Source organism: Coregonus clupeaformis, chromosome 36 (assembly GCF_020615455.1).
Source record: "Coregonus clupeaformis isolate EN_2021a chromosome 36, ASM2061545v1, whole genome shotgun sequence".
NCBI classification, from domain to species: Eukaryota; Metazoa; Chordata; class Actinopteri; order Salmoniformes; family Salmonidae; genus Coregonus; species Coregonus clupeaformis.
The window spans coordinates 37006071-37017704 of NC_059227.1; the positions used below are offsets into that span (position 1 = coordinate 37006071).

At 42.3% G+C, this 11634-nt stretch overlaps 1 protein-coding gene across 2 annotated transcripts in view; it reads right to left on the bottom strand.

The window, feature by feature from the left end:
* The window catches only part of LOC121552188 (ubiquitin-conjugating enzyme E2 J1), a 49031-nt gene extending 37746 nt beyond the window's left edge, over positions 1 to 11285 (bottom strand). For both annotated transcript variants that reach the window (XM_041864911.2, XM_041864910.2), the window contains exon 1: positions 10963 to 11285. In XM_041864911.2, the coding sequence (XP_041720845.1) occupies positions 10963 to 10993 (31 nt within the window). In that variant the 5' untranslated portion in view covers positions 10994 to 11285. The remainder of the gene's footprint in view (positions 1 to 10962) is intronic.
* Positions 11286 to 11634: the final 349 nt, after the last annotated feature.

An 11634-nucleotide genomic window follows, 5' to 3' on the forward strand; every position in this document is an offset into this window, starting at 1 on the left:
TAGTTCCCCATAATGTAATTTAACTACTACAAAGTGTTGCAGCCTTGTCCTTATTTTGACCCCTTTTCAAAACTGGAACCAAGTTTTTATTTTATTTGATATTTTCTCTAACTCAACTCTACCCTCAGACTTATTTCTCAAAATCCAAACTCTAGCTAACCCAAGCCTTATTGTAAGCCCTTCCTTTAGGTCCTTACTTTAAATCCAGCTCACTTACCAACCCACACCAAGTGTGCAAGGACAAGACAGCTTTGATCAATATTCTGATCAGAGAGAATTCTACCTCTATACCTGATCTAGCGTGACAGAAGCTACAGGTAAAAAACGCTTCATGCAAAAACAAGATTTCGGTACATTTCGATTATCTTGACACAGCCCAAGGCAAATGCCACAGAAGGCAGAAAATGTAATCTAGAAACCATGTCTAATTTGATCCGAGTGTGAAACCACAGAACCTGCGAACACATGGAGCTTAGTGTAACTTAGTGAACTGTGGTTGAAAGTGGCATGTTCTTCCTGCCCACTCAGTAAACTGATGGAGAGGATTATGTTTGACCAAATACAATGCTATTTTTCAGAGAACAAGTTAACTACTGACTTTCAGCATGCATATATATACAGAAGGGCACTGAACCTGTACTGCACTGACTCAGATGACTGATGATTGGTTAACGGAAATTGATAATAAGATCAGGGCTGTCCATGATTATAAAAAATCTTGGTCGACCGAAAGTCGTCTGTTCTTTCGACCAATAGATAAGTCAACATTTTTAAACGTGTATTTTTCCAAGACACACCCTATGTGTTTTAATAAAATCAACTATATGCATTGAGCTTGTCTGATGCTTTAAGCTTACGGTTTGATGAAATAAGACAAATGCCTCACGAGGGCACCAGAGATCTAGATGACCAGAAGAAAAAAAACGTAACCTGACCTACTATTTTCCTCCCGCTCCTGCTGGCTTTCGCAGATTCTGCCATTACTCTCCTGAAGATGCTGGTAATAGGTGACATGAGGAGTCGGCAACCTTTCTCATGTCGAATGCTAATTTATCTTACAATTTCTACCGATCTGCGTGCCGGTTATGGTATATATACAGTGAGGGAAAAAAGTATTTGATCCCCTGCTGATTTTGTACGTTTGCCCACTGACAAAGAAATTATCAATCTATAATTTTAATGGTAGGTTTATTTGAACAGTGAGAGACAGAATAACAATAAAAAAATCCAGAAAAACGCAAATCAAAAATGTTATAAATTGATTTGCATTTTAATGAGGGAAATAAGTATTTGACCCTCTCTCAATCAGAAAGATTTCTGGCTCCCAGGTGTCTTTTATACAGGTAACGAGCTGAGATTAGGAGCACACTCTTAAAGGGAGTGCTCCTAATCTCAGCTTGTTACCTGTATAAAAGACACCTGTCCACAAGCAATCAATCAATCAGATTCCAAACTCTCCACCATGGCCAAGACCAAAGAGCTCTCCAAGGATGTCAGGGACAAGATTGTAGACCTACACAAGGCTGGAATGGGCTACAAGACCATCGCCAAGCAGCTTGGTGAGAAGGTGACAACAGTTGGTACGATTATTCGCAAATGGAAGAAACACAAAAGAACTGTCAATCTCCCTCGGCCTGGGGCTCCATGCAAGATCTCACCTCATGGAGTTGCAATGATCATGAGAACGGTGAGGAATCAGTCCAGAACTACACGGGAGGATCTTGTCAATGATCTCAAGGCAGCTGGGACCATAGTCACCAAGAAAACAATTGGTAACACACTACGCCGTGAAGGACTGAAATCCTGCAGCGCCCGCAAGGTCCCGCTGCTCAAGAAAGCACATATACAGGGCCGTCTGAAGTTTGCCAATGAACATCTGAATGATTCAGAGGAGAACTGGGTGAAAGTGTTGTGGTCAGATGAGACCAAAATGGAGCTCTTTGGCATCAACTCAACTCGCCGTGTTTGGAGGAGGAGGAATGCTGCCTATGACCCCAAGAACACCATCCCCACCGTCAAACATGGAGGTGGAAACATAATGCTTTGGGGGTGTTTTTCTGCTAAGGGGACAGGACAACTTCACCGCATCAAAGGGACGATGGACGTGGCCATGTACCGTCAAATCTTGGGTGAGAACCTCCTTCCCTCAGCCAGGGCATTGAAAATGGGTCGTGGATGGGTATTCCAGCATGACAATGACCCAAAACACACGGCCAAGGCAACAAAGGAGTGGCTCAAGAAGAAGCACAATGTCCTGGAGTGGCCTAGCCAGTCTCCAGACCTTAATCCCATAGAAAATCTGTGGAGGGAGCTGAAGGTTCGAGTTGCCAAACGTCAGCCTCGAAACCTTAATGACTTGGAGAAGATCTGCAAAGAGGAGTGGGACAAAATCCCTACTGAGATGTGTGCAAACCTGGTGGCCAACTACAAGAAACGTCTGACCTCTGTGATTGCCAACAAGGGTTTTGCCACCAAGTACTAAGTCATGTTTTGCAGAGGGGTCAAATACTTATTTCCCTCATTAAAATGCAAATCAATTTATAACATTTTTGACATGCGTTTTTCTGGATTTATTTGTTGTTATTCTGTCTCTCACTGTTGAAATAAACCTACCATTAAAATTATAGACTGATCATGTCTTTGTCAGTGGGCAAACGTACAAAATCAGCAGGGGATCAAATACTTTTTTCCATCACTGTATATATTCAAATGTTCGTGAAACAGTTTAATTTAATAGATAATAACATCTTAATATCTCAAAATCATTGTCATGTGGTTAATCAACATTCTATCCAAATCTAAATGAAAACAATACAAACCTAAAAAGTAACTTATATTGCCATTGCCAACTATTTAAAAATTGCCTACATAAAGCCAACAAATAAAACCATTGCAGCCTGCAGGTAGAAAATATCCTGATAAAAATAAATATCCTATAAATCACATTGGCTACACATTGCCTGTCTGCAACGAACTTGAAACATAGTATCAACTTTTAACTTGGGTCCAGCCCAAAGCTGGCACTAGCGAACTTGCAACATTGTATAAAATATTCTGGGCCCTAAGAGTTTCCTGACCAGTGAGCTCGGGACAGACACAGCTGTAGGCTATTTGCGCAAGGGATAAGAAGCAGCGTTTGACTAGGGCAGCAGATCACCGGAGCTGAGTACCGGCACCTCAAATGTTCTACTGCTTGAGCTCCTGTTCCTCCTATAGAATATTAGCTTAAAAGTATTGTGGAGCTCCTGCACCTAAATATAAACAGTACCAGCACCCAAAATGAGTACCGGAACCTATTTCAATCCAAGTCAAGCACTGATAAGAAGTAATCAGGTAGGCCTATTTTATGACGTTTCCACTGGATCAGAGCATGACATTTTTCAGTTTCACGCTGAGTGGTTCTCGAAAGGGAGAGAGCTGGAAAGACTTTTCAAATACATTGAGGAACTATTGTAATTCTCAATGGATGTAAAAACAGACTTTGTTTGCTTGCTGTTTGAGGAGAATACATTACTTTGAGAAGCTCCACAGGTCATTAGTGGTGGTGCGTCAAGCCAATCAGAAATACTATCAGATCCCCAAATGGCACATTTATATGCCTACATTTGCGCACAGGCCAGGTAGCCTATAGGCATACTTCTATGCATGCGCATCCTTACTCAACATTGACAGGAGCGCTCCAAACAAAAGACAATGTCTAAATTGACAAAACTTGTAAATGGAATGACATAAACCAAAACTTGTAGGTTGTGCACTCTGCAAACAATGTGTCCACTCCGACAATGAGAACGGGAAGACCGGAATAATAATATTGAATGCATTAAAATAAATTACCGTAACCAAAGTAACAAACATTGTAGATTAGAAATTATAGGAATTAACGGTAAATGTACTACTGGTGATATATGTAATGGGGAAGTGATACACTAACAATCAAAACGCAAACAATTCACACAATGAAGTTATAAAACAATGAATGTGGCCAAATTGGCAGGAGACAGCGCATTCTGGAGAGAGAAGTGCATTGTGCATCTGGGCGCATGGTCAATCCAACATCTGCATTGGCCATGCAGCATTTACGGTGATATAGCCTCAGCAGAAGTCAGGGCATTCATACTTCTTGCGCTTCTCAGAGCAGTGCAGAGCTGTTGTCAAGGAAGTGAGTTTGTGTTTATACAGGATGTATAATGTCAACCAATCATGTCAATGCGGAGCTATACAGAGCCCTCCACATTGTTACAAAATCTGGGAGGCGCATGGCGATGCGATACGGAGATCGATTTGGCCTCTGCATGCCTCTGGAGGCTCTGCAATTGCGTCACACCCTCCATATGGAGCCTCCAACCATATATTGGCTTTTAGTCTAGGCCTCCGCAATGGATTAGTTCACTGAGATGGGCGCAAATATAAATATATTTGTTACTGCTCGACTAAAACAATCTAAGTCGACCAACAGCCTAACGACCAAACAATCGACCAGTTGACTAATTGGGGTCAGCCCTAAATAAGATGATAGTTGGAGCTGTACTGTTAGATTTCAGTGCAGCCTTTGAAGTTATTGATCATAAATTGTTATTGAAAAAAACTCACATGCTATGGCTTTACGTCACCTGCCATCACATGGTTGAAGAGTTATTTATCCAATAGAACCCAGAGAGTGTTCTTCAACGGAAGCTTCTCTAACATCAGATATGTACAGTGCGGTGTCCCTCAGGGCAGTTGCCTTGGGCTGTTATTCTTCTCTATTTTTACAAATAATTTGCCACTGGTCTTACACGAAGCTAGAATGACTATGTATGCGGGTAATTCCACACTCTACATGTCAGCATCCAAAGCCAGTGAGCTCACTAAAATTCTAAATAAGGAGGTACAGTCAGTATTCGAATGGGTGATTCATAATAAACTGGTCTTAAATACATCTAAAACTCAAAGCATTGTATTTGGTCCTCTGTAGCTCAGCTGGTAGAGCACGGCGCTTGTAACACCAAGGTAGTGGGTTCGATCCCCGGGACCACCCATACACAAAAATGTATGCACGCATGACTGTAAGTCGCTTTGGATAAAAGCGTCTGCTAAATGACGTATTATTATTATTATTATTATTTGGTTCAAAACATTCTCTAAGACCTAAACCGGAGTTGTACATAAACGGTGTGACCATTGAGCAAGTTGAGGAAGCTAAACTCCTAGGTATAACAATGGATGGTCAATTATCATGGGCAAGTCATATTGACAAAGTTGTTGTGAAGATGGGGAGGGGCATGTCTGTTATAAAAATATGTTCTGCATTTCACACAAAAATCAACTGTACTAGTTGTTCAGGCTCTGGTCTTGTCCCATCTTGATTACTGTCCAGTAATAAGGTCAAGTGCAGCAAAGAAAGACCTACCAAAACTGCAGCTGGCTCAAAACTGAGCAGCACACCTTGCCCTTAACTGCACAAACAGAACTAACATCAACAACATGCAAGCCAGTCTTTCCTGGTTGAGGGTTGACAAGAGATTAACTGCTTCTCTTTTAGTTATGAGAAATATTACTGTGATCAAAATTCCAGATTGTCTGCATAATCAAATAACATTAAACTCTGACACGCATACATACCCCATAAGACATGCCACCAGGGTAGGGTTGGGCGATATAGCCCAACATTATTTTTTTTTTAATTAGACGCTATGACGGTATTTGACGTTTTGGAATAATACAAGTTTAAAATGTGCTTTATGAGTAGTGCGTGACCCTAGGGTGGCAACACATACAGTGCATTCGGAAAGTATTCAGACCCCTTCAATTTTTCCACATTTTGTTACGTTACAGCATTATTCTAAAATTGATTAAATTGTTTTTTCCCCACTCAATCTACACACAATAATCCATAATGACTAAGCAAAAACAGGTTTTTAGAAATGTTTGCAAATAAAATAAATATCACATTTATGTAAGTATTTGGACCCTTTATCAGTACTTTGTTGAAGCACCTTTGGCAGAGATTACATCCTCAAGTCTTCTTGGGTATGACGCTACAAGCTTGCCACACCTGTATTTGGGGAGTTTCTCCCATTCTTCTCTGCAGATCCTCTCAAGCTCTGTCAGGTTGGATGGGGAGCGTCGCTGCACAGCTATTTTCAGGTCTCTCCAGAGATGTTCGATCGGGTTCAAGTCCGGGCTCTGGCTGGGCCACTCAAGGACATTCAGACTTGTCCCGAAGCCACTCCTGCGTTGTTTTGGCTGTGTGCTTAGGATCGTTGTCCTGTTGGAAGGTGAACCTTCACCCCAGTCTGAGGTCCTGAGCGCTCTGTGGCAGGTTTTCATCAAGGATCTCTCTGTACTTTGCTCCGTTCATCTTTCCCTCGATCCTGACTAGTCTCCCAGTCCCTGCCGCTGAAAAACATCCCCACAGCATGATGCTGCCACCACCACGCTTCACCGTAGGGATGTTATTGGCCAGGTGATGAACGGTGCCTGGTTTCCTCCAGACGTGACGCTTCGCATTCAGGCCAAAGAGTTCAATCTTGGTTTCATCAGACCAGAGAATCTTGTTTCTCATCGTCTGAGAGTCCTTTAGGTGCCTATGGCAAACTCCAAGCGGGCTGTCATGTGCCTTTTACTGAGGAGTTGCTTATGTCTGGCCACTCTACCATAAAGGCCTGATTGGTGGAGTGCTGCTGATAAGGTTGTCCTTCTGGAAGGTTCTCCCATCTCCACAGAGGAACTCTGGAGCTCTGTCAGAGTGACCATCGGGTTCTTGTTCACCTCCCTGACCAAGGCCCTTCTCCCCCGATTGCTCAGTTTGGCCTGGCGGCCAGCTCTAGGAAGAGTCTTGGTGGTTCCAAACTTCTTCCATTGAAGAATGATGGATGCCACTGTGTTCTTGGGTACCTTCAATGCTGCAGAATGATTTTTGGTACCCTTCCCCAGATCTGTGCCTTGACACAATCCTGTCTTGGAGCTCTACGGACAATTCCTTCGACCTCATGGCTTGGTTTTTGCTCTGACTTGCACTGTCAACTGTGGGACCTTTTATAGACAGGTATGTGCCTTTCCAAATCATGTCCAATCAACTGAATTTACCACAGGTGGACTCCAATCAAGTGGTAGAAACATCTCAAGGATGGTCAATGGAAACAGGATGCACCGGAACTCAATTTCGAGTCTCATAGCAAAGGGTCTGAATACTTATGTAAATAAGGTATTTCTGTTTTTTATTTTAAATCAATTTGCAAACATTTCTAAAAACCTGTTTTCACGTTGTTATTTTGGGGTATTTTGTGTAGATTGATGAGAGAAAAAAAGGCTGTAACGTAACAAAATGTTGAAGTGAAAGGGTCTGAATACTTTCCTAATGCACTGTACTTTCTAAGTGATTTCAATGGGTCATTCTCCATTCTGTTTGTTTTATACTGTTCAATTCAACTAAAACTTATTTTCATCCATTTCTGCACTCATTTGAGGTCATTTCCACACTGAAACATAGGGCTGCACAATATGGGCAAACAATCTGGGCCTTATTTTTAACCAAATGTTGCAATTGTGATTTGACTTGTGATTTACAGCAAAACACTTGGGTGAACTGTTGGAATCATGGAAATAGAATGATTATTCTAATTCTATAGTTAGAATATAATAGTGCGCACTTTGAATAAAGTGTTTGACATGACAACAAATGAAAAGCTCGTCTGGTAGGCTCGTGTCACTGGGCTCGCAAACTATTACAGACTACAAAGGGAAGCACAGCTGCAAGCTGCCCAGTGACACGAGCCTACCAGACGAGCTAAATTACTTCTATGCTCGCTTCGAGGCAAGTAACACTGAAACATGCATGAGAGCATCAGCTGTTCCGGACGACTGTGTGATCACTTCCTGACGGGCTGCCCCCAGGTGGTAAGGGTAGGTAACAACACATCCGCCACGCTGATCCTCAACATGGGGGCCCCTCAGGGGTGCGTGCTCAGTCCCCTCCTGTACTCCCTGTTCACTCATGACTGCATGGCCAGGCACGACTCCAACACCATCATTAAGTTTGCAGATGACGCAACAGTGGTAGGCCTGATCACCGACAACGACGAGACAGCCTATAGGGAGGAGGTCATAGACCTGGCCGTGTGGTGCCAGGACAACAACCTCTCCCTCAACGTGATCAAGACAAAGGAGATGATTGTGGACTACAGGAAAAAGAAGACCGAGCACGCCTCCATTCTCATCGACGGGGCTGTAGTGGAGCAGGTTGAGAGCTTCAAGTTCCTTAGTGTCCACATCACCAACAAACTAACATGGTCCAAGCACACCAAGAGAGTCAAGAAGAGGGCACGACAAAACCTATTCCCACTCAGGAGACTGAAAAGACTTGGCATGGGTCCTCAGATCCTCAAAAGGTTCTACAGCTGCACCATCGAGAGCATCCTGACTGGTTGTATCACTGCCTGGTATAGCAACTGCTCTGCCTCCGACCGCAAGGCACTACAGAGGGTAGTGCGTACGGCCCAGTACATCACTGGGGCCAAGCTTCCTGCCATCCAGGACCTCTATACCAGGCGGTGTCAGAGGAAGGCCCTAAAAATTGTCAAAGACTCCAGCCACCCTAGTCATAGACTGTTCTCTCTGCTACCGCACGGCAAGCGGTACCGGAGCGCCAAGTCTAGGTCCAAGAGGCTTCTAAACAGCTTCTACCCCCAAGCCATAAGACTCCTGAACATCTAATCAAATGGCTACCCAGACTATTTGCATCGTCCCCCCCAAGTAAAAATAACAATATCGAGGCTATATACAGGGGGTACCTCAATTACCTCGACTAACCGGTGCCCCCACACATTGACTCAGTACCGGTACCCCCTGTATATAGCCTCGCTATTGTTATTTTTACTGCTGCTCTTTAATTATTTGTTACTTTTATTTCGTATAATTTTATATTGTATATTTTTGTTATTTTTTTTGTTATTCTTTCTTAAAACTGCATTATTGGTTAAAGGCTTGTAAGTAAGCCTTTCACTGTAAGGTCTACACACCTGTTGTATTCGGCGCATGTGACAAATAACATTTTATTTTATTTGATTTGAAATGCCAGGAGTTAGGAACTGTGTTGACAAGTGTTTCCTAGGGGACCATATAATATTTGGCTACATTGAATGTTCTCTTAGCTACTTCATGTAGCTAACATATTCTTGCTTCAGGTATTCCTCTGATTTAGAAGATACTATTTCACAAAAAACATGCAGATGTAGGTCTACAACATCACTGGTGTTCTCAGGCTGCATAGCTAGTTATGTTTGCTCTGACTTGCTTGCATTAGCGATTAGCATTAGCGGCTAACAAGATTTAGGACCAATTTACTAAGAAAAGACAAACTAGCTTTGCAGATGTAAGAAACACAAACTAATAGAGTAAATATAGAACGCTAGTGGATTTATATTAAGAAGCAAAGTGAAAACAGCATCGTTGTCATCAACAGTGTTGCATGTGCTGCATTGACCATGCTGAGAATGAACGCAACTGTCTCGTGGTAGAGAAGGAACAACAAATACACTCCTTGAGTGACAGGGGGTGGGTCTAGGTCTGTGTGGAAAGCGTTATGGAGAGAGAGAGAGCGATGACTTAAGTAGCGAAGTAAACTATAAAAATTGACGTTACACATGGCATACCACATTTAACAAACCAAACATTAAAATACCATTATAGAAGGTAGAGTAAAAACCCAAACCGGTCCGTGCATCAATACCGGTATATCGTAAAATATGGTATACTGCCCAGCCCTACACCAGGGGTCTCTTCACAGTCCCCAAGTCCAAAACAAATTCAAGGCAATGCACATTTTTATACAGAGCCATGATTGCATGGAACTCCCTTCCATCTACAATTACTCAAGTACACAGCAAAATTACCTTTAAAAAACAGATGAAAAAACTACTAATGGAACGGCGGGAGGGGACACACGATTTTTTTGTGGTATTGTTTGTATTATATATTTTTTGCATTGTTTGTATATCGTATTTTAAATGTGTGTGACTTTCTTTGTCTGGGAGTATTTTGTTATTTGTCATGTTTTGTGTTTTTTGTGGACCCCAGGATGAGTAGCTGTTCTTGTTAGGGAAATGTTGCACCTGCCTGTAGTGTGCTGGTGTGTGTGTCCTTGGACCAGGCAAGCCTGAACAACAATGTCAACATCAGATGTGCCTGATACTCATTCAATATTTTGTAGCGGGTAGTAACCAGGGCCCACTGCTCAGATTATAGTATTTATTAGTAAGGTGTTAGTGAATGCAAATAGCTACAAGACTTAGACACCAACTTTGGATTAATTCAATGCTCAATGATTCCATTAAGTCTGATCAAATGAGCAGCAATACACAAATAAATAATTATATCGTGACTTCAGTTAATGAGTGGTATCTGACAGTGTCATGGAAGTGGTGGTCACTTGTTACTAACTTACAGAACGCCTGTAAAGGCCATATTGCTGGTGTGATTAGTTCTTAATGTCATGTAATTTGTATTTAGTCTGATTATTCAATTATCACTGGGCACGAAGTTAGATAAACATACAGGAACAAGCTAGCTAACATGGTGGTAAAGTGAAAGGGGATGTCATGCAGGTAGCTTAGTGGGTAAGAGCGTTGTGCCAGTAACCGAAAGGTCGCTGGTTCTAATCCCCGAGCCGACTAGGTGAAAAATCTGTCGATGTGCCCTTAAGCAAGGCACTTAACCCTAATTGCTCCTGTAAGTCGCTCTGGATAAGAGCGTCTGCTAAATGACTAAAAAAAAAAAAAAAAAATGTCTTAGGTAACGTTAGCTAGATAGATAGATTACTAGAAAGAGGGTGGCATCACGCCATCATTATGGGAAACCCAATGCGGAAGTGAATAAAGCCTAATCCTTTCTGCTAGCATTAGCGAACCAGAATAGCACCTTTGCGCTGTTTTAGCTCGGTCGATATATTGAAAGGAGTAAATACTGTTTTATTTACAAACTTACCTGGGCTCTTCAGGTTGTATTTGTTCTCCATTTTTACAAGTCAACTGGACTCAAAATGTAGCTAGTGTATGTTTACGAGAGACAGCTGACGTTACTAGCTAGCTAGGAGCTAGCTAACACTGACTTTTGCTTCGTCTGAAACGTCCAAAACATGCGAGCAATGTATTCTTTAAAGCTCAGCAACCGCTATAAGTCGTATGCAGTTAGTTTGCTAACTGTCATATCAGTTAGTTAGCTAGAACGTAAGTCCTGACGTGGCACAAGTTTGTAGTTCCACTAGGTTGGTGGGACCGTGACCTGTTCGAAACGAGAAGAATGTCAGTCGTGTGATGTCACTGGAAAAACGTAAACAGGAAGTAGAAAAGTCAAGGATTGAACAACAAAACTTTATTCAAATACACTTTATTTCCTTCTTTCTCTTTCTCTGTATCCCTGTGTGTGTGTGTGTGTGTGTGTGTGTGTGTAGGGGGGAGGGGAGGGGGAGCACATTCTATAACTTGAGCCAAGGCAGAATATTTTCCCATTTATCCAGAAACACTTTTAATGGGATTGCAGTGCCCTTTCATAGCTCCATGGTGAAACAGGATTAAAGGGAGGGCTTTGCGGCTGTGGTTAATGTAATCTCTGCAGTACCCCAGGACCCTCCCCTTCTACATCTTTACCCTCTAGTCG